General features: G+C 32.5%; 1 protein-coding gene across 2 annotated transcripts in view; it reads left to right on the forward strand.

The window, feature by feature from the left end:
- Nucleotides 1-21917, forward strand: part of LOC111619541 (transport and Golgi organization protein 6 homolog) — a 37130-nt gene extending 15213 nt beyond the window's left edge. Inside the window, exons 8-19 of one of the 2 annotated variants that reach the window (XM_023361282.1) lie at nt 440-519; nt 4171-4283; nt 6140-6155; nt 7677-7840; nt 9727-9829; nt 9897-10100; nt 11499-11609; nt 12303-12740; nt 14068-14251; nt 14331-14482; nt 14557-14670; nt 21710-21917. In XM_023361282.1, coding sequence (XP_023217050.1) covers nt 440-519; nt 4171-4283; nt 6140-6155; nt 7677-7840; nt 9727-9829; nt 9897-10100; nt 11499-11609; nt 12303-12740; nt 14068-14251; nt 14331-14482; nt 14557-14670; nt 21710-21892 — 1862 coding nt within the window. In that variant the 3' untranslated portion in view covers nt 21893-21917. Of the gene's footprint in view, nt 1-439; nt 520-4170; nt 4284-6139; nt 6320-7676; nt 7841-9726; nt 9830-9896; nt 10101-11498; nt 11610-12302; nt 12741-14067; nt 14252-14330; nt 14483-14556; nt 14671-21709 lie in introns of both variants that reach the window. The other variant, XM_023361283.1, reaches the window with a different exon arrangement.
- Nucleotides 21918-23094: the final 1177 nt, after the last annotated feature.

Genomic DNA, 23094 nt, shown 5'->3' on the forward strand with positions numbered 1-23094 from the left:
ATATGTCGAGTATACAAAATATTTGTGGCCTGCCTAACTACAACTTACGTGCAATTTGTCCTATAAACCAAAAAGCTTGAGCATTACTCGTCCACGCAACCGTATATTTTAGCATTCCTGAAGACGAGTGTGACTTGCTCCAAAATGTCAATGTTAAAGTTTTTTAAATCTTAAGAAAGCAGGTTTTATTTGAATTAAAATTATACTGTGGTTCTGATATTATGTTTTTATTTAAATAGACGATATCTTTGTCGGTATAAAATATGTATTGTAATGCTTAAAATATATACAGGTGTATGTGTGTGTGTTAAATATTAATGATAAGTGTAATATTTTAACTAATTTTCTGTTATTTTAAAATTAAAAAGGTTTGTTGTTAGATATTTTATAGCAATATTAACAGAAATTTTTCTAGTGTCTTTTAAATAATGTTTTACAGAAATAAATTCTAACAAATTTGCCGACGAAATTTTAGTTACCGAACAAGAATTAAATAAATGCATTGAAAGTCTTTATGAGGTTTGTCTGTTTTATTCTAAATTAAATATATTTATTTTAAATCTAAATATATTAATTATATGATATTTTAATATAAAAATGTAGTACATTCAAAAAGTTTGCAGAAAATGTCTGAAATGTGTATAGGTGGAGTGAGAATGTCTCAGATTTTTTTAAAATACTTGGCAACTATGTACTGAGTCACACCGCACGAGGCAGTGACATCACAAACAGTTTTTTTGGTTTTTCTGCATTCATTTATGACATAAAAGCATAGTTTATCATGAAAGTGTCCAGAATAAACATCAAATTTTGTCCTTTTGAAGGACACCTCAACAAATTCTGGAAATGTTTTCTGCAGTTTACTGTTTTACAGTTTGCAGGGAAGCAGCTATGAAGAAAACTGTCGTGTACAAATTGCACAAACTGTTTGTGGATAGGAGACAGTGTATGGAAGATGATGAGAGATCAGGTCATCATTTCACTTCTCGGAATGATTTGACGGTTACACGGAATCGGGATACTGTTCAAGAAGACAGGCTACCATTGCAGAAAAGTGTGGCATTTCCATTGGGGCTGCTACATCATTTTTACAGATCTGAAAATGCATAGTGTTTTCAATGACACAATGTCAAAGTTGTTAACTGCAGAACAGACTTAACTGTGAGAAGAAATGCCAAAATCTTGCCCTTGAATTGCATACTCCACAAATTATTATTATAAAATAAAAATTAAACAAGTAAAATTATTATGACAGGAAGATAAATGCATATAGTACAAAAATTAGAGATGTCCTGCAGGTGTTCTTTAATTCTACATGTCCACAATCTCTTAGTAGACCCCATGTACGTAAGAATTCTTTCAAATCTATTTTCTATTATGGGGACAGAATGTACTGTACTCCTGGGGTTCTATTCCTGTTGATCTTATCTTTGGTGTTGGATAATAAGCAAAAGATGATTGGATTGCACCAATACATTAGGCAAATACATTAATGCAAGGCTTGAGGTTTTATCTCTTCCTTATTGTTAGAAGGATGGATGATGTTCTTAAGTTTGAATTTTTTTTAAGCTAATGACAGAATAAGTTTTTTACTCTATCCATGCTTTATTGCTATGCTATTAATGTGTTCCAATTCTATCTTACTATCTTTAGCATTGGAACTCTACTAACTAATACTCTAAATCCAGCCAGCTTTAACAGTATTGGTCACCGGAAATGGTGGAAATAAAGCATGGACAAGAGGTAAGTTTGTTACACACCCGTGTTTCAGCCCTGCCAGTTTTTAACATGATGTAGAAGTCAAGGAAATGTACCTCAGTGCTAATTTGGTCTATTTTAATCATAAGTCTGTAGGAGTTGACATTGAATCTCTGCAACAGTTTATTCACTTCTGGTTTGGACTTTCAAATTATCAAAATGTCATCAATGTAATGGGTGTAATAAAATAGCTGAGGTAAGAACTCTTTTATCGCTTTGTTCTTGAGGAAGCAAACTATGAGTTCACATAAATACCCTGACCTTACCCATTGGTACACCCCCATTTCTGCAGATAAGTTTGCTTATTAAAGCTAAAAAATGAGGTCTAGCAGAGGAGTGCTAATTCAAACATGTGCTTATGGTATAAATTTGCCAATTGTACTAGGTTAAATAAGTTATCCCTTAGAATGAGAAAACAAGGCTCCAATCTAATGAATGGAAACATGGAGATGAAGTTGAGCAGTGTGATGTACTCGCTTCCTGCCAGTTTAATTTTGTTTAACTTTTTTAATAATTGAAATGAATCTTGGATGGTGTACTGATAGTCTTTTAAGCAGTTAGCTAATAGATGATGTATACACTGCTCTAGGTTTATTGTAGGCAATCTGGCCTTGTATATGATTGAACGTAATCGTTTACATGGCTTATTGGTCTTTGTGAAAGCAAAGAGCCACAGGGTATCTGGAGAGTCTATTTTGGCATGTCTTAACTCAAGAATTTCGGCTCAGTTTTTTGTGAGTTAGAAGGATAATTTTATTCTGTATTTAATAATAATAATTTGTGGAGTATATGAAAAAACGTAACATATGTATTAAACATTCAAAAACCAGTTGATGTCAAAAGGAAAACAATTTTAAAAAACATTCTAAAATTAGAATCTCTGATGTTCTTCAAAGTTTGATGCTTCACGCAGGCCCCAAAAAGAGGCTGAAAATGTTTTGTTTTGTATTTAATTCAAATGCATGTTATTTGCAGTTTATCGTATATGTTAATATTGTAACTTTTAATTTCTGTAAATTTTAAGTTGACGAAATTGCTTCGGCAATTGAGTTCACCAACGACGAATGGTGATTCTAGTGAGTTATTTGAGAAACTAGAAAATCTGGTTGCATGATTCACTTAGAAACAACAGCAAAAACATTAAGTGTCAGATTTGAAGAAGAAACTCATGACTTGAAGAAAATATTGGTATATTTGGAAGTTAGAATACCATCATTCCCAGTCAGGAACTACTACACAAAACTTTGCTAAAATTCAACTGTTTTCCACTTTAGTACAGACGACTAAAAGCTTATAAGACAAAGGAAACATCATTGTACCAACTGCTTCCAGAGCACAATTAGTCACACTGCGTGCTCTTGTGAGGTCTATCATGTGTTTAACAAACTGTCACAAAAATTTTTGGATGCGAATATCTCACCAAGGGTCATAATTAGAGATACTGTTCCATTAACTTTTTTGGATATTTAAGTGTTGAATCGCCTAGACAACCAAAATAGATAAAATTGCAGTTCTGAATGAAGGGTTTGGATATTCCCCATTAAGAACTGCAATTTGAAAAAATTGTAGACCTATAAATTCCCACTGTTGTCATCCATTCATTTTTCTTTAATCTCAAGAATGGAGTTAGATAGACAAAATCCGACACCAGCTATGGAAACCTTAGGGGCGGGAGGTCCCGATTAACTATATACAAACTTCCAACACAAACTGGAAATCACATTATTTCAATTCAAAACTTTCCCCAAAAGCAGTTAATAGATGACCAACTCGACTATATTGTTAAAGGAAAAGTATGATGTACGGGGGCAAGCCACTACTAATTTTAGATGGAAAGCTGCCCGGCATTGTGACGGTGTCACAATAAATAATCGCTCATATCTATTCATATTTTATTACAGAGAAATTGTGACTTAAATCCACGGATACAATGTTTGTTTAATATATAAAAATATTTCGTATTATTTTATCAAAGAGAGAGATAGAGTTAATTTTTATATACCTAGAATCAGTGGTGCACTTAAGATTTAATGTTGGGGAGCCAAGTTGAACGGATAAAAAGATTTTTAACGCAAATTCATTAAAATTCCACCTTACGTGACCACAAATTCATAAGTAGTATAGAAATAGAAGACGTGACACAATATAAATAAAAAAATAAATTTTGATTAAGAAAAGATTCTTGGAAAATATACTAATTTTCCTCCTCTTTCATTTTGGGGGTGCCAGGACCTCTTGGCTGCCCTCCGGATGTGACACTGCCTAGAATAGATCTACTAAAATATATTATTTTGCCTTTTATTTATATTGGCAACTCTAAAAACTTAACGTCATCATAAAGTGAAAGTTTAAGGTAAATATATTTAATAATTTTAAATACTACAAGGCCGAATATGTATTTATATTTTACAGATTGTCACATGTAATATTGGTTTGCCTAAAAATGTATGGTCTTATTTACATATGGTATTCGTCCCTCTTTTTCGCCTCCATTGTTTTTCGGCCGGTGGAATCTTTTATTTAAAGTAAGTTTTTATTTGCAAATTGTGTGATGTAATAGTTATTTTTCAGATAAATTAGAGAATTAATGCATATGTAGACTTTAGGTTTGCTCTAATCAAACACAAAAAAAACTTAAAATTTCTAATACAAACATCTAAGAACCCAATTTTAAATTAAAGCCAAATGATTGCCAGATTACATCAGTCTATATTAATGCTACTAACTAATCAAGTAATTTGGCATCAAGGTAAGCATTAGGCATCATCTGTTGATAGATTTAACAATTATAATTAATATAATTTAATTAGTAATTAGTATCATCAATATAGTTCGTTGTAACTGGCAATTGTTTAACTTTAAAGTTAAATTTCTCCCGAAGATTACGAAGATCTAAATTTCACATAGTTTTATAAGATTTCTGCACTTATTATGCTGTAAATATCAGAAATAGCTTTAAAATTTAAGTATATGTTTATTAAATTGCCAAATATCTAGAAGCAATGGTAAGGCAGTTAAGGTGTCACCCTTCTGCATCAGGGACTCGAGATTGAACCTGACTCAAGGAATTTTTTGGGAGTGATCTGTCTCTGATATGTTGACTCCATTCCTCACTAGTTGGCTGCCTCCATTGAGTGCCGTGATGATTATTTGAGAAGGTCCACTTAGTGTCCACAAGGTAGAAAGAGAGCGAAATATATTCAAAAACTAATTACAGTGTATTACAGTATTAATTACAGGTATTAAAAGTAGGTGATTAATTTCAGTAATTATTTAGAACACTGTTTTTCTTTTAGAACATTCCAAATTATTAAATTTAATTCTAAAATTAATTATTAATATAAGGTTGTGGCCTTACTACTGACATTTAGTCTAAATTATTTAGTTTCTATGATTAAAACCTAGCCACAACATAGCCAGGAGATATCCATTTATTCTAGTCTTTCTGCTCTGTAGAGTACAGTAATACCTCGACTTACACTACCCCAAGTTACGCGAACTCGAGTTACGCGATTTTTAAATCTCGTCGATTCGTCTTTTGTTTGACGAATCGACGAGAAGAGTTGAGCGCCACGCAACTCTTGATTACTCACTCCGCTCAGCAACTCTTGATTACTCACTCCTCCCATACTATTGTTCAGCTTACATGTTCAGATGTGTCGCGCAGAATTGACACATAGCTACAATTTATTTTGTGTTATTTATTTCTGTGTTTCTTATATCTATGGAGACTTGAGAGACTCTATGTGGTGATTTCTTATAACTGTGAACGAATCAAATGACGAGATAAGATTAACGAGAACATTTATTAGCTTACATACATCCAACTTTGATTTTACACATATTGCGAAATTATACCCCGACTTACGCGGTTATCGCTCGGTCTCACCTATTGTGTAAGTTCGGGGTATTACTGTACATATGTCACCAGTTATATTATCTAAGCTTCTGGTCAACTTTTGCTTTTGGATATGTTTAAATTTAGATCATATAATTGTATGAATTTCATTTTGGTTTAATTCTCTTCCCAGAAGCTTCTAAATCATTTAATTTTATTTAAATTTAATTTATAATGTACCGAGTTTTCTGTAAGGACTGTCTCATAAGCCTTGTCAAATGATTTTATTTCATAAATTGCTGTTCATTAGCCATAAACGTGTATCAGAATACCCTTTGTTTAGAATTTTACATTGTTTTCTTGCAAAGACATTTTGTTAAAACTGTTACAAGGACAATCATAAAATCAGTTATACTAATCTGTTTCAATAGGAAACAATAAATTAAATTGATTAATTTAATAATTAGTACAATTATAGCCCTTGAATAATCTGGTGTTAGATCTTTGGTTAATTGTATATTAACTTTTCTTTATTCTATTTAGACAGCAAATAGAAGACATCGTACTTACTTTATTAAAGAAATTTGAAGAATCGGTAATGCTCGTAAACTGCATTTTATTTGACGAAGAATTACCGAAAGGAATTCATCCAACGAATAGAAATGTTGCTTTTGTTTACGGCGATCTAGGGAGCATCAAAATAAAGAGAGAACAGACAGCAAAGTAATTATTAAAAAATATATTTTTTTTATAATCCTATGAAAAATGAATGAATATGAGTATTAATTTTAAAATTAATTTCTTAGCAATCACAGTCTAACTTTGATTGCATCCCTATCTCAAATTTGCACAAAATTAGCTGAGGCACTTAGCCAAAGAATTTCAAACATACGAGTTTGAGTTTGAAGATGACGATGTTCATAATGCAAAATTGTACATCTAGTAACTCTATTTAATATTTATGGAGAAGATTTGTTCACCAGTTCATTAGAATTTACAGGGTGTTTCCATGGAATGTGTCTAGTTTTAAACCAGGGATTGCACACTTAAATTCAGCAAAAGGCCAGTCAAGTAGATGTATATCAGACACGAGCCAATTTGTTATTATTTGGTAAACCAAAAAATTTTGTAAATTATTTTGTCTTTTATGATATACATAAACAGAAGCTTGAATTTTTTCTGTTTTAATACCGCAATATGTTAGAAAACATTGATTTTTAGAGAAGAAATCATCAAGGCTGCAGGCTGGATATGATGCCTTAATGGGTTGTATCTGGCCCGTGGGTTGCCAGTTTGCAACACCCGTTTAAACTGTTCTGTAAAATCCATTTGTTCAGATATGTGAGTAAAACACGTTAGAGAATGNATATATATTACAAAAAGTGGCCTATTGTTACTTGCTTCTATGATGAAAGCTCTTATAAAATGAATTATTTGAGATAGAAAATATATAGAATAAAATTATTGTGACATCATTACAATGCTGGGCTGCAATTTTAATCATATTTTTAATTTATTCAGTTTAAAATATATGTAGTAGTTTCTTGCTCTTGTATACCATATTTTTCCTGATAACAACAGTGTCATACTAATCATCGGTCTAGCTCTGTTGTGGAGAAAATTTATTTTATTTATTTATTTCATTAAATTTACATGAAAAGTCTGGATAGACATTTGATTTCTGCCCCCTACAAAAACGTACATCATAAAAACAGTGTCATACTAATCATCGGTCTAGCTCTGTTGTGGAGAAAATTTATTTTATTTATTTATTTCATTAAATTTACAGGAAAAGTCTGGATAGACATTTGATTTCCACCCCTTTACAAAAACATATGTCATATAAATCAAATAACACCTCTTAAAACTACATAAAATAAAAACAGGTAACAAATTTTAAGAGATACAGCACTTTTTTACATTCTAATTTAAAATCAAAATGTCAAAATTCATCAAAATTATTAAGATTTTGTGATATATGATAGAAGAAAGATTATTGGGATAGATTTAGATGATAAAAAGGAGTATCTTTTACTTGTTTATGATTAAAACCTAGCCACAACATAGCCAGGAGATAGACATCGTACTTACTTTATTAAAGAAATTTGAAGAATCGGTAATGCTCGTAAACTGCATTTTATTTGACGAAGAATTACCGAAAGGAATTCATCCGACGAATAGAAATGTTGCTTTTGTTTACGGCGATCTAGGGAGCATCAAAATAAAGAGAGAACAGACAGCAAAGTAATTATTAAAAAATATATTTTTTTTATAATCCTATGAAAAATGAATGAATATGAGTATTAATTTTAAAATTAATTTCTTAGCAATCACAGTCTAACTTTGATTGCATCCCTATCTCAAATTTGCACAAAATTAGCTGAGGCACTTAGCCAAAGAATTTCAAACATACGAGTTTGAGTTTGAAGATGACGATGTTCATAATGCAAAATTGTACATCTAGTAACTCTATTTAATATTTATGGAGAAGATTTGTTCACCAGTTCATTAGAATTTACAGGGTGTTTCCATGGAATGTGTCTAGTTTTAAACCAGGGATTGCACACTTAAATTCAGCAAAAGGCCAGTCAAGTAGATGTATATCAGACACGAGCCAATTTGTTATTATTTGGTAAACCAAAAAATTTTGTAAATTATTTTGTCTTTTATGATATACATAAACAGAAGCTTGAATTTTTTCTGTTTTAATACCGCAATATGTTAGAAAACATTGATTTTTAGAGAAGAAATCATCAAGGCTGCAGGCTGGATATGATGCCTTAATGGGTTGTATCTGGCCCGTGGGTTGCCAGTTTGCAACACCCGTTTAAACTGTTCTGTAAAATCCATTTGTTCAGATATGTGAGTAAAACACATTAGAGAATGCTGGTCGATACTCAGAGTTTCACATGCGTATGCTTGAAAGGGTTGCTGTTGCCGCATGGTGGCAATCCGGATCTCCATTGTCACATGGTCTATGTTGTTGGGTCACTGTATCTCAGTCTACCCAATCACCCGACATCATCTCTTTGATTATTTTTCTTTGTGTATATGCTAGAAAAGTGCCAGACACAAGACTCCCACATACAAATTTGTTTTATTTAATTTTCATTTAGAAATTTGTTTATTTGATCATAAATTAAGTAAAATATACTATATAATCTTTTAATTTTTTTTATTTTATATATATTTATTTATTTCATTAAATTTACAGGAAAAGTCTGGATAGACATTTGATTTCCACCCCTTTACAAAAACATATGTCATATAAATCAAATAACACCTCTTAAAACTACATAAAATAAAAACAGGTAACAAATTTTAAGAGATACAGCACTTTTTTACATTCTAATTTAAAATCAAAATGTCAAAATTCATCAAAATTATTAAGATTTTGTGATATATGATAGAAGAAAGATTATTGGGATAGATTTAGATGATAAAAAGAAGTATCTTTTACTTGTTTACCTAAAGCATTTTCTCAAAAGTTTAAGGAAATTGTTACTTGTACCAAATGGAGGAAATGATTTTACTTCTACATTTTGCTCGAAGCATTTGCTTCATTTTTATTCATACGGGCTGTTGTGTTGACACACTACACACTGCCAGAATCTACACTTTTATTTGCATTTCTACAGCCTTGTTTTGGGAAGAAGTATTATTGCTTTCTTATCCAAATCTGTGCTTAGTCTACTCTATTGAAATCCATACATTTATACTTTTCTCCCTTCTTTTGACATCACATGGTCGCTTGAATATAATATCATGCCAAATAGCTTGGCTGCAGCATCACAATGCTCGATCAAGCCAGAAAAGGTTACACTATGTCACGTTTCCACAAAGTTTCCTGTGTGTTGCTGGCTTAAAGTAGAGTGCGATCGTAAAGTCACTACACAGTGGTCGGCTGAGCGGTGGAATCATTCAACCAACAGTCCGATACTGTAAACATTGTATCTCTAAGGGATGCAGCATAGTTTCTCGTCATGCTGACCATTGAGCAGAATTTTTCTTGTGTTGTTCTGTGTATTTTAGGGGAAAACTGTGCAAGAGTGGTTATCCCAGTAATTGCTCACTAATAATAAAGTATATTATTTTAATAAGCTTGATTAACAGTTATATACTTACTACAGCACAGAAGACTACTTGGAGAAACGATTTGATTGTATGTTACAACTGCTTCATAAATTAAATGATAAAAGGATAACAGGAAACATATTTTTCATGCTTCTTGAGGTAATTATCATAATTTTAATATATTTTATAAAGATTATGTTTAATTTTTTTCTATAAATTTGTATAGAAATTGCAAGTTATGTTAGAAGATGTAGAAACGGAAAAGAAAATAAACACTTCAGGAAATTCGTTGACATATTTAGACAAAGACGATCTCTATTTAAGTAAATTGCATAAAAATATAACGACACTAAAATTTCTTCAAGAAATATCAGATTCATTTGGAGACGATATCGTTGAAGACTCTTCTCGAGCAATTGTATTTATTCAGGTATTTCAATAATACGGATATATAACTTTTTTTTTAACACATTATAATAATTGTTTCCATAATTTTATGAGAAAATTAAATTGTGAGAATGTTTTGTTTTCGTTTAATTAAGTGACAAAGTGCAATTTTTGTTAATTGTATCAATAAACAGTTTATTTTAAACCTGCAATGCGACATGGCTTCTGCAAAAAACTAAACATTTAAAAATTTAAAAAAATATACCAAAAGAATTGGTTAAAATTCAGAAAAATTGCTATATTATGCTTATTAATAAAAATTTTTTTGCATTGGTTTTATCATTGATTGGTTTCTCACAAAATCCAAGTGACTTAGATCTTGCTGGTATTTTTTTTCTGTTATTTATTTTGATCATAGGCTCTGCAGAATGGTAGGCCAGTGCCTTAACTGCCTTTGTCATTTTTCCAGCTGTGTAATGTATTGAAATGCTTGTCGGTATTGGTGCATAGTGGCATTTCTGACAAAGATCCATATAAAGATCAAACATAGAGTTAAATTGAATTTGATTTTTCATTTTAATCTTTAGACAGAATATCATTTTAAATTGCTTTGGGTAATAAAAATGAAAGTTACTTGTTAAATTTTGGATTATTTGTGTAATTTTAGTTGTGTCGTCAATGTAATTATGATTACGTTGTGTTGAATCGTTATCCGACTTGGAGCACATTTAAAGTTAAACATCTTCGAAGTGTCTTTTATATTATCTTGTAAATATAAATGGTTCTTTTTAATCTAAATCTATTATAAATCCATTAGATCAGTGTTTCTCAATCTTTTTCTCATTGTGGACTGATAAAATTATTCATAATTTTACATTGACCAGTAATTATATGTGACTATGAATTATGCTTACATATGCTTATCTAGAGTTATTATATGTAATGAAGTACAGGTATCCCTCGTATAACACGGCACTTCTACAAAACAGTTTCTGGTTTTGCTCTAACATCGTTTGGGAGATCTTCCATACAAAATTTCAGAACTTTTAAGTGCAAACTCCGTTATTTAATATGTTTTTTATTCAAGTAACTGTGCGTGTTGTCTCAAATTTGCCCACAGATCTTACAATAATGAAAAAGAATAGTATACTTTTGTTAACTTTTGGAATCTAACTCCATTTTTTATTAGTCCTTTGTTTCATACAGTATGGATCCGCATAACGTGGCACTTTTTCGGAATGTAACTACTGTATTATACGAGGGATATCTGTATGTATAGTAACTCTGGATTACTATTTAAATGCCATAGATAATCAACTGTTTCAGCATCAGTACAGTCAAATACTTTTCTACATTAGTATAAGAGAAACAAAGTTTGCACTGCATTAGATTATGTATCTTATTAAATATGAAATAATACATCTGTAATTTTATTTTATAGAAAACGTTAGATAGATGTGTACCTATATATACAAAGGATGCCTCATTCCAGAATGAAACATTAGCTTTGGCTCTGGGCGCATTGATTATGCTATTAAATTCTAAAAATAAGGTGAGATAATGTAATTTCTATATAAATTTATTAATCTATAAGACTATTTTTCTATAAGACTTGACTTACAAACACATCAAAGTAATTATTGTTATTAATACTCCAATAATTTTAAATAAAATATATATTACATTTGTTACCATTTGTAAATTCTCTTTATGAAGTTGGCAGCATTTGCTAGAATTGTGATTGATCGATAGAGTAAAAATTTTATAAGTAAATGCCATAAGCCAGTCCATTCCGGTGAATTTTTGCATGATGCGTTTGCCTGGAAAGTTTACATAATGACGCAAACTTGCACAGAAAGTTCAAGCTATTGGTGTGTAGCCGAAGTTTCTCCAAAATTCATTTGGACTTCACTCAAAGTTAGTTGGTTTGCTGCTTTGTAACAAAGTTTAAACTGTCGTGTAACAATCCAGAGTATAGATGCTGTTTTTACTCTAAACTGGTCCTAGCTAAGACTTGGTCTCTGAAGTTGGACCATATAGTTAAAATTAAGATTAATCCCGAAACAAAAATCTAATTTTGATTTATTTTTTGCTAAGTAAACACCCTTGAATACGAGGTGGGAGTCTCAAAAGTATTCAGGATTGATTTGGTTTTAATTTAACTCTGCAATAAAGTAGGATTTAGCTACTGATTTAGTTAGATACTTTTAGAAATTTCTAATCATTTTTATTGAATTTTGAACAGGTAACATCAGAAGATTTTAAAGAATTAAAAAAATGCGTACCAAGTTTACAAAAATTAACTGAAATTTGTCATCAAGCCGATATTCAAGCTGCTGCTCAAGAATTACTAATCATCATTGTTACTCACGGTGCTGCTGGAAAGGTGACGTCACTTCAACGCAACGCTAATTCGGCCAACGATGCTTTGGAGACTGTCGTGACGAAAGCAAAAAGTAATAATAAATCTACAACAAATATATCCGGAATAAATAGTAGTAATGAATTTGCTGGCGAGCAGCAAATGTCAGAGCAGACGTCACATTTTAAAAATGCTTGGAAAGATTTACACAGTGTAATTGTACCGGAGAAAGGTCATGCCCTCATCGTGCTTAGGAGACTAATCGAATCAAAGGATGCTGAAACAATGGAGAATTTTGAAAAATTATTAAATATTTTTAAAGTAAGTACTGTACCTAAATGACAATTTATGTTTAGTTTATTTCTCCTGTACTTTTTAGATAATTTTTTTTATCAATTACTATGAACTTTTAAATCTTTTCTTTAAACTTCTTTCTTTTCTGGACATTAAAAAGGCTTTTTTTTTTTAATGTCCTTCACGAGTTTGGTCGAGTTCGTAAAGCAACGAATGGTGGTCGAAGAACGGACTCGACACAACCAAGTCAAACCTCCCTCTTGCAGAAATTTTTGAAAATGTAGCCCAGATGTGAACTTGGGTTCATCAGAGTTGCAGATGTATGCGTTAGCTTTTTCACTTGTCTGGTCACTATAGTTTAATTAAATTAATATATTAATAAGTTTGCTCATTTGTTGTAGCATGTACAGTACAAGAGGCACATTGAATATATACAAGGATTTTCAAAAAGATTGTTGTGGTCAAATATAAATACTGTTGTTGATATGACAGTACATGCCATACAGATGATTAGAGTTATTCTTGTTTATCCCATACTTTACAATTACTCAATTTGTTTGTTTGATGAGTGATGCAACATATGTTACTGTGTTATTTCAGTTTCTCCCATATATGATGTGATTTGCTTTGGTGACGGAAGTCACAATGATATGAATGTGCTAATTTGGTTCAGTGATTGTCATTAGCAATGTAGGAATTACAGTGTTCTTGATGAAGCCTCATTACAAAAGGTCATAGTGTCGTGTCAGGTGATCTCTCTCCCTCTCTCTCTGTCACGCACAGATTCTGTGTAAGGGAGGAACTGAAATCTTGTATTGACACGTATTGGATCACATATGATGAATTGTAACATACGAGACAAAGTTGGAGTTACTTTAGTCATCTGTATTAACCTGTAGTATTTACATTTGGATCAAGCTATCTGAATAATTCCATATACAAGATGCCCATAAGTCTGGAACCATAGGAATTTGTTTGTTCTCTTACAGGTAAAGCAAGGCACTGAGTAAGGAGGAAAAAATTTAAGTTATTTCAATGGAGGAACTTGCAGTAGGCCTGAAGTCACCGAAGAGTTTGACAGGCTGCATTTGGATTTCCTACCAATCAGACACAGGTCTGGATGCAGCCCGTTAAACTCTTTGCTGACGGCAGGACCCATTATTTGAAATAACTTGAGTTTGTTCCTCCTTACTCAGTGCCATGCTTCACTTGTAAAAGAATAAACAAAAATCAATATAACTCTGATGATTCCAGACTTCTGAGTCATTCTGTATAGATTTCTTAATATAGAAATATGTATATGAGTAATGATCATGCATTAGATTTACAAATCTATATTTCATTCTATTTTCAGGAATGCATTGCTCATGAAGATTCGTACATATATTTATCCTCCATTCAGTGTCTGATTGCTTTAGGAATTGTCGATTCCGATAGAATAATTCCCGAACTCGCAACAGAATTTAACAAATTCTCTGAAAATAAAGAAGTAAAGATGAAATTGGGAGAAGCTTTGATGCACATCAGCAGACAACTTGGTAAGATAATAGAAAATTATTATTTATAAGATTACATTTTTACCTTTGACAACTGCAGTTTAATACATTCTTTCAACAGGTGATCTGGCACCAAAATATAGAGACGTGTTGCTTCCCGTATTTTTAACTGGGACGAAAGACACGGATTCCGAAGTCAGAGTGTCTTGTTTGTCGAATTTGGGCGAAATTTGCCAGAGATTGAAATATTCTCTTGGGCCATACCTACAAGAGGTTATCATTATAAAGAGTTTAAAATGGTTATAATTATAGCTAAATGGAATTTTACATTTATCTTCTTCTTTCAGATAATTGAATGTGTACAAAGCTTAGTTCAAACGGATCCTTCTGTTGAAGTAAAGCGTGCTGCCGTTATGTTAATCTCGCTACTACTGAGAGGATTAAGTAATGATGTTTTTAAGGTAAGAACGTTTTTATTTTTAAATATTAAGAAATTTTCTTTGAAATTAAAAATTACTTATCATGTAAGATTAAGAGACAAGAAGAGAATTTACATTGAAATATGTTAGAGTTTTTGTATTATGTTATAAGTATTGTTGTTATAATTTAAAATGAAAAACTCCAAAAATTGGATGTATACACTAAAATTTATACCAAAAACTTTAAATATTTTATTGGATTTAAGTTTAATTTTAAATTCTAATTAATTTATAAACATTTTAACAATATGAAAACAATACATATGCTATATACAATATAATTTTAATATTATATAACTCCTAATTTGATGAGGCCAGATAGGGAGAAACATATTATGGAAATACAGGTTACAATAGTGTCTTGTGGAATTCTTTCGATGAGGTACTTATCGATGAAGGCACATTTAAAGTCTCAAATACATTATATGAGGGTCATTCAAATGAAACCCAACCAATGACTTTATTTCATAGGTACAGTATATTACATTAAAAGTAATCCCCTGATGAGTAAGGCACTTGTCCCACTGTGATACCAGATATTCATTTTCTTGCTCATAGAACTCGGTGGGTTGATGTCTGCACAATTCCTGAACTTTGTCTTCCACCTGAGCGTCTAATTGAAACTTACACCCTTTCAGGTGCCTCTTAAGCTCCCCAAAAAGTGGAAATCACGTGGAGACTAGTCAGGATTGTATGCAGGATGCTGGAATGTTTCCCACTTGAATTTCAAAAGGGATTCCTGCACAATGTGCATGGTGTGAGAGTGGGCATTGTCATGAAAAAGGATGACACCTTGCAAAAGCAGACCAGGCCACTTAGACTTGATGAAAGCTCTCGGAGATTTTAAATTTTCCATGTACTGAGCAGCATTCATGGTGGTTCCATAGTCAGTAAATTTCATTGTGTTTTGTCTCCTGTAACGATTTTCTCTATGAAATGAAATGATGACCTTCATTGTGGTACCATAGCAAATGTTCCAATGACAGATACAAAGGTCTTTTTGCACAGACATCAAGTTGTGTGGCACCCACTGGGCACAGATGTTTTGTTTCTGCAGATGCACAAGGATAATGGTGTGCATACTACTGATGCTTATTCCAATTTCGGTTGCCAGTGCTTCCACGATGACTCATCTATCATCCGTAATGAGTCTGTTTACTTCAGCTACTGTAACCTTATTCATCACAACTTTCCTTGGCCTGGCATCATCGGCCAAAGACAACTGATCATCTCGGAAGTGCTTAGTCCAGTCTTTCACTGTTGTCAAATCCATACAGTTTTGATACATATTACTCATGGGGCAATGGATGGCATGGGTTGTATTCAAAATCTCAACATCAATCCAGTGAGATACTGCTGAATTGACGCAACTGCTGGTGTTTTCTAGAGAACACAAATGCTGACTGCCGGGAATTTTGAGAGAGAAAAACAACAAAAATGAGGAATGATGTGGACTTCCATGTTACGTTAAACTTGTTTAATGAGAACAGCTTAATAAAAAATGAGTATTTCGAAAAGAGAAATAGGGATGATGATTTTTAAAATTTCCATAGGAGTTTCAAATAATTAAATCAATTCTAAGATTACGCTTTAACAACTAAAAAAAAATTATGTTATATCTTGCATAAATATACTAGTATATTAAAATATTCTATTAATGTACTAACTTAATATTAATTTATTCAGGGTTTATTCATCAACAAATAAATTAAATTCTAAATTGTCAATGCAAAATACAGCTCTTACGAGCCTCATGGTGGCTGCCATCTTGTTTGCTGGAAGATTAATGAATACGCCCATGGGGTCCGACACCTTCTGTGGTTAAAAAAACACACTACTGCTTGCTGCTCAATTGTTGACACATTCATGCTTGAAAGTTGAAGTATCTGCCTAACATGCTAAACAAATGCAGCTTGTTTGTAGGTTTACGTGACACTGCAGCATAAGTGTACAGTGTTTCCACCTACATTTCAAATGGGGAATGATTTGCTTTGATATATCCATTGATCGGGTTTCATTTGAATCACTCTCGTAATATTAAACTTCAAGTAACGTCAGTAGTTGAAATTTTGAAATTAAACCATTTGTATGGTTTAATTTATGTATTGCTGGTATTATTAAAAAGCCTAGCAATTTATGTACACATTATGTGACATTGCCAGCTCGTATCCTATAAACTATCTTTGTAATTACCGTTTTTGTAAATTTTTAGTCGTTAATTGACTATCGCTTTTTACTTTGAGCTTCTACTGTTCTTTCTCATCTTGATAAAACGTTGGATTGCATGAAATGGCCCATTTATTAATAAACAGTTAATCTTTCTCAAAAAGATCATGGGAAACAAGTTATCACTTGTTCCAGACAATCTCCTTGAATTCCAGCACATAAATGGGACAACTCTTGCCTCTTCATTCATTTAAATATCATTCAATGTTCCTATTTAATTTAAGCATTTTCATCTTGAAGATGACTTTGTCCAGAAGCAAATTAAATTAAATTATGTTGAATATTTGTTTCCATTGTAATTTGTTATGTTGTCGAGCTGCAATTTTCAAACATTGCAGACCTATAAATTTCCATGGTATCCGTCTATATATCTGTCCTTCCTTAATCTCGAGAAGGAGCTAGATAGCTGAAAGTCGAGACTGGATATATATATATAGAAGCTTAGAGGCAGAAGGCCTCAATTAACTATGTATGAACTTCTAGTCTGAACTGGAAGTCACATTATTTCAACTCAAAAATTTTCTCCTGAACAGAGTTAGATACGATGACCGGCTCGACTCTTCTTAACAGGAAAAATATAACACATGGGAGCAAAACAGTATTAAAATTGAGAGCAAGTGAAAACATTCTGTGTATGATTCTGTTAATTGTTGTTGGTACGTTCCCAAACTGTATCACTCAAGAAGCATTCATTGCCAAAGTATACTTTTAAGGAAATCTCATAGCCCAGATCGGGCAACAAGTATAGATCTGGGCTATGCAATCACCTCTTTGGATCTTTAAAAAAACATGGTGAATGTTCTGCCAATTCCGATAGCACTCGAATAACCAGTTTGTTGATAAACCAGTTGCAAATTCATAAAATTCAAAATATGGAAATAAAAATAATAATAATAATAATGATCTTTCAAATTTAAGAATGCTTTATGTTGTTAGAATTGATAAATTGTATTGTTTTATCAATTTAAAGGCAACACAAGAAAACATTGAGTCAATATTTCTTTTTAAATAACCATTCTGTAATGACACAAAGCTTTTATTGAATGTTTCTTTTCAAATTTTGAAATTATTGATGGAAAAATATATCAAAATAAATCAACAAACACCTTTTAGACTGCTGGGATTCACTTTTATTTAGCAAATGTTTTGAACCTAGTCTAATAGGCGATCTTCAGGCTAACGATCTTTCTTGGAACATATTTTTCCGTTAAATGTCATTCCAAAATAGAACACAAAAATGAATAACTACGTTTAAATATCCGAATATAAAGTCAAAAATATAAAAATTAATATAAATAACGAGTAACAGTAAAATGTAAAATAAATAACTCAAAAAATATACAAAAAATATATAGCAGAAATGATGCAATTATGACCTTCTAATCTTATTCTGTACAATGTATTTCCGTGCCGTTGCTAAGCTGTCGTCATCTCTTGCATTAATGCACTTATCCTTCAACCTGCTTTTGTATATTTCAATTTTTTCAGCAGTCTGTGCCAACGTAGGGAAGTGTACAGAATTAATGAAGTTTGCCTCTTCTCATTTTATCACTGAGCCCTCAGTCTGTCATCCTGGAGAGTACCATGTTATTGCATCCCTTTCTTACATTATATTGATGTTCTTTAAGTCTAATTTTCAAGTTTCTTGTGGTGACTCCGATGTAATCCTTGTCTATCCTCAACTGCACATTTTCATATGGTACCCTGTACACACCTGCCATTTCTTCTATTTCTAACCTATCCTTATCGTGTCTTAAAATTTAATACATACTTTGGGCTCCTTTTACAATCATATTAGACCTTTTACATTCTGTGATTTCTTTCATAATGTTAGTTATACCTCTGTTAAGGGTGAATTTCATAGTTCTGCTAGGTTTGTTAACTTAAAACCTAAGCAGACTTTCTATCATGCTAGTTCCATATCCTAGTGTTGTAGCCATTAGTTTAATTCTGTATAGTTCCTTCATTCTGTCTATTACATTATCGCATTATAAAAAAGTTCTTCTGGTGAGTGCCTGGAATGCTGCTAACTTGTATTGATAAGGATCATTCAAATTGGAAGGGATGTACTGTACAGTGGGCTGTGTTGGCTTGATGTATACACTTGTGTGTATACTTCCATTTTTAAATTCTATATTTATATCCAAGAAATGCAGTTGTAGTGAGCTTTTTTATTCTATTTTCAATATAGGCCCATCCTCGTTAACGTTAAGCTTATCAATAAATTCAATGATGCCTTTGTTATTCTTCCAAATTATGCATACATCATCCACATATCTTTTAAAATATATAATATCCACTTTGAAGCCATTCATAATCCTTTTTTCCAGCTTTCATAACACTAATTCACATAACACTCCCAATATGGGGCTCCCCTTATATATTTGGTTATTAAAGCTAAAAAAGGATTTATAGCATACCAATCTTGCTAATTCTGTCATGTGATTGGTGTAATTCACTAACTTCGGAATCTGTAGGAGCATAAATTCCATTAATGCTGTAAAACATAATTCTACTTTTATCAAAAGGTACAAGTTCTCGTAGTCTATTACTGTCCCTATTTCTTCATCCATTAACATTAGGTCTTGTAACTGTTTCACCACTATTGTTGGGTCCTGTGTAACCAATATACTGTTCTCAAGATCGGTGGTAATGTATTTGTGCAATTGTTTCTCAATAATATATGTCAGTCCTCTACATTTTTTCCACCATCGGTCTTATTTACCGAGCTTCTGTGTTTTTGAAAATGCAAATATCTTGGCATTCCTGGTCTTATGCTCCAACATTTTTTAAAGAAAATTAACACATTGGTTAGCTTGGTTTTTCTAGTTTTTTTTTTTAACCAGTTTGATGTGTTCAATAATTTTTATGTCAATCTTTTCGCATTCTGTTTGTTCGATATAATCCTCCAAACTTTTGTTGTACGTTTTCCTTCTCATAATAACTAAAAGCTTGCTTTTTTCTGCTCTTGTTAAGATCAAACCTTCCACTATCAACCATTCTCACATTTGTTTTATGTCCTCATTGCTGATGCTTTCCTTTTTCTTTTTTATTTAGTCTTGTATAACTGCTTTCCATCTGAAGTAATCTTTTTCCACATCACCAAGTCCCAAAATTCCTCTCTCCAGTTCTAGAAGTGAGGTTTGCCACAACCCTGCATTAGCCGGAACAAAGTTCGGGCCTTTTTCGAGGACCTCTCTAACTTTTTTTCCCTCTCAACTTGCTCCCGTAAGATAAATGGTGAACTATTCTTTTTTTTTCTGTTTTTCAGTATTTGCGTAACAGACCATATATCTTGTCTGTTGTTCTCTATGTTTAAAGACACTATATTTGCTTATTCTCATCAATTCATGCTTTACACTGCATAAGATAGTTGATACAGGCAAAAAATTTAGTACAAATTGTTCAGCAGTATCACATATTGTAAACAGAACACAGACAGACACTGTTCTAACATATCTAGAATCTGAAGATTTTGAAATTTTAAATTTTATTTACAGGATGAGCCGAAACCTAATTTACCTCATTATCGGGTTTTACTCAAATATCATTTATGTTACAATCTCTTCAATATTTCTGCCCTCGGTTTGAATCTGGATCTCCTCAACCTCATACTGAAGTTTAACTTCACATTTTAAAGACCATCTCTTAAAATAACTAAGATTTCATACTCAATCAATAATTCAAGCTCTTTCCAAAGTCATTCTCAATGTGTGTGAACGAAAAAAAAATTTCAAGGATTCAAATCTGGCAAGTTGGTTCCTTTTCACAATTCAAAGATTGTCAAAGTTAAGGTGAAAACATTAATATAATTGGCTTTGAATACTGATTCGAATGATATACGAGTAACGGTCGGCTTATAGTCCATAGTCCAATGGCAGAGTGGAGTTTCGAGGTAGCTACCGTGTTTCCCCGAAAATAAGACCTAGCACAGATTTTGCTGAATTGCGAAATATAAGACCTCCCCCTGAAAGTAAGACCTAGCGAAGTTTTTTTTAGTCGTAACGGTCATCCACAGATGGTTGAAAGTGGCCGTTGGCTTTTTGAAAGTACAGCCACTGATTGGTCAGCAGATAATTACGCCACACGGCATGATTTGCATAAGACTATGGCTTGGGAATCACAGATTTCCATAACGTTAAGGCTGGTGATGGCTAATTGGTCGGCCGGGAATCATGCTACATGATATTTGCATAGTGCTACGGTTCAGTAAGCACTAATTGGTCATTGAGTCCAATGTTGACGCTATAAAAAGGCGACAGTTCGACACACCGGATATACGTCACTCTCCTCTAAGTTCGACTTGGGAATTTTTTTGTTCAATAATAAATGTGTATTCTTCTTCCTGGAAAAAATAAGACATTCCCTGAAAATAAGACCTAGTGCCTTTTTTAGAGCAAAAATTAATATAAGACACTGTCTTATTTTCGGGGAAACACGGTAGTTGTGGCCAGAACCGAGAACTTCATAGTCAAACTTGGGCTGGTGGCTAACTCGGCATGGCACGGTGTTTACATCAAACAACTCCTGATTGTGTTGTTAGACTAGAAGTATGTGTCTACGGTTCGACATCTAGAAGAAGCAGAGAATGGCAAATGTGACGGAACTCCGCTGTTGCGGCACCTCGCTGCATCAGACACTTAAGATTTGTCTACTTCTTTGTTCATTTGTAATAAAGCATTAAGCATTGACGGGTAGATTTTGGGCTAATCTGTACATAATTTTTCTGATGTTTGTTCTTAACACACAAATTATGCAATAATGAATTCATCAAATTAATTTTTTCTTCTTTTAGGTCTTAGAGAATGAACTGTTGGGTATTTACCGCTTGCTGAAGAACATATTCTTGAAAGAAACTGATGAGATTGTCAGACTTCACATCCAAATTGCACTAGAAGAATTGAATCTCATCGTTCGTAAATATCTATCACCCGAAACAAAATTAACCAAGGAAATTAGAATATTAGATCCATTTTAAACTTTATGTTTAATAAATGAAATATTTTTTACAAATTATGTTCTGTTATTTTAATAAACAATAAATTATTCATATTTTGTCAAATTGGTTTTTCTACATGAAAAGATGTCAGTCTGCTGTTAGGGATGGTTCTAAATCCCTATATTTTATAGTGAATGATGGCTTAACCTATTCATTATCTTGTCACACCCATGCCAGGTGATCCATAATGGATGTAGATAAGCTATTGAAAAATTCCCAAAATTGTGGTATAGTATTGTAATGTTAGGACATATGAAAATGCTTATCTAATCACCTACCAAGTTGGCTCCTTTGGCATATTTGCTGAAAGGTCCACTTTGAAGGTGATAATTTGCCATTATTGGAAGTACCATTGAAGGGATTCTTTTGGAATATTCAGGAGTTTGGTTGTCACAGTTGCTGCATTCTTTGACACGAATGGTATGATAGACTGCAAGTTCCTAGTTCCTACTGCCTGGATAGTGTTACCAATCATTCTACATGCGAGTTTTGCACAGGTTATGAGAAGCAATTCAGAGGAAACACCATGAAAGTAACCACTTTCTGGTTGCAACAATGCATGGTATCATTCATCACTTGCCATGAAGCAATTCCTCACTTGAATGTGATAGCCAAATTCCCAATATTCCAAAAGAAATCTTCCAACAATGGCAGGAGGAATGAGATAAGTCCGTGCACACCGGAATCCTACTTTGAAGATTAGATAAGCATTTCCATATCCTACCAATACGGTGCTACATTGCAATTCCAGGAACTTTGATTGCATATGTAAGTGGGGCCAGCCCTATAGTATCACGTAACACTAAAGTGCTAATTCACATTAAGGAATTCATAAATTTGTACCTTATTTTGCTTTCTTACAACTAAGACAATTTTAAAAACCAATCCATCAGTTGCATGCTTTTTTAAAACATAGTTAAACCTCGATAGTGTGAATATTCACAAATGTATTGTCCCCATAAATATTAAATGGCAAACCCTTTGGTATTCATGATTTACTAAATGATTTTATATTGCAAGTAGTACTGTAATTGGCAAATTGGACAAACTTCAAACTTGAATTTTCACATAGACCTCATTACTATGTATTTATTTGATATTCTTCAGTTTAGCAGCATACCTGTAGCACCAGTTTCAGAGAGAAACAATTGGTGGTATTAAATCAAAGTTTGACTGTATAT

Source organism: Centruroides sculpturatus, unplaced genomic scaffold, assembly GCF_000671375.1.
Source record: "Centruroides sculpturatus isolate CEXI.00-Female unplaced genomic scaffold, Cexi_2.0 scaffold179, whole genome shotgun sequence".
NCBI classification, from domain to species: Eukaryota; Metazoa; Arthropoda; class Arachnida; order Scorpiones; family Buthidae; genus Centruroides; species Centruroides sculpturatus.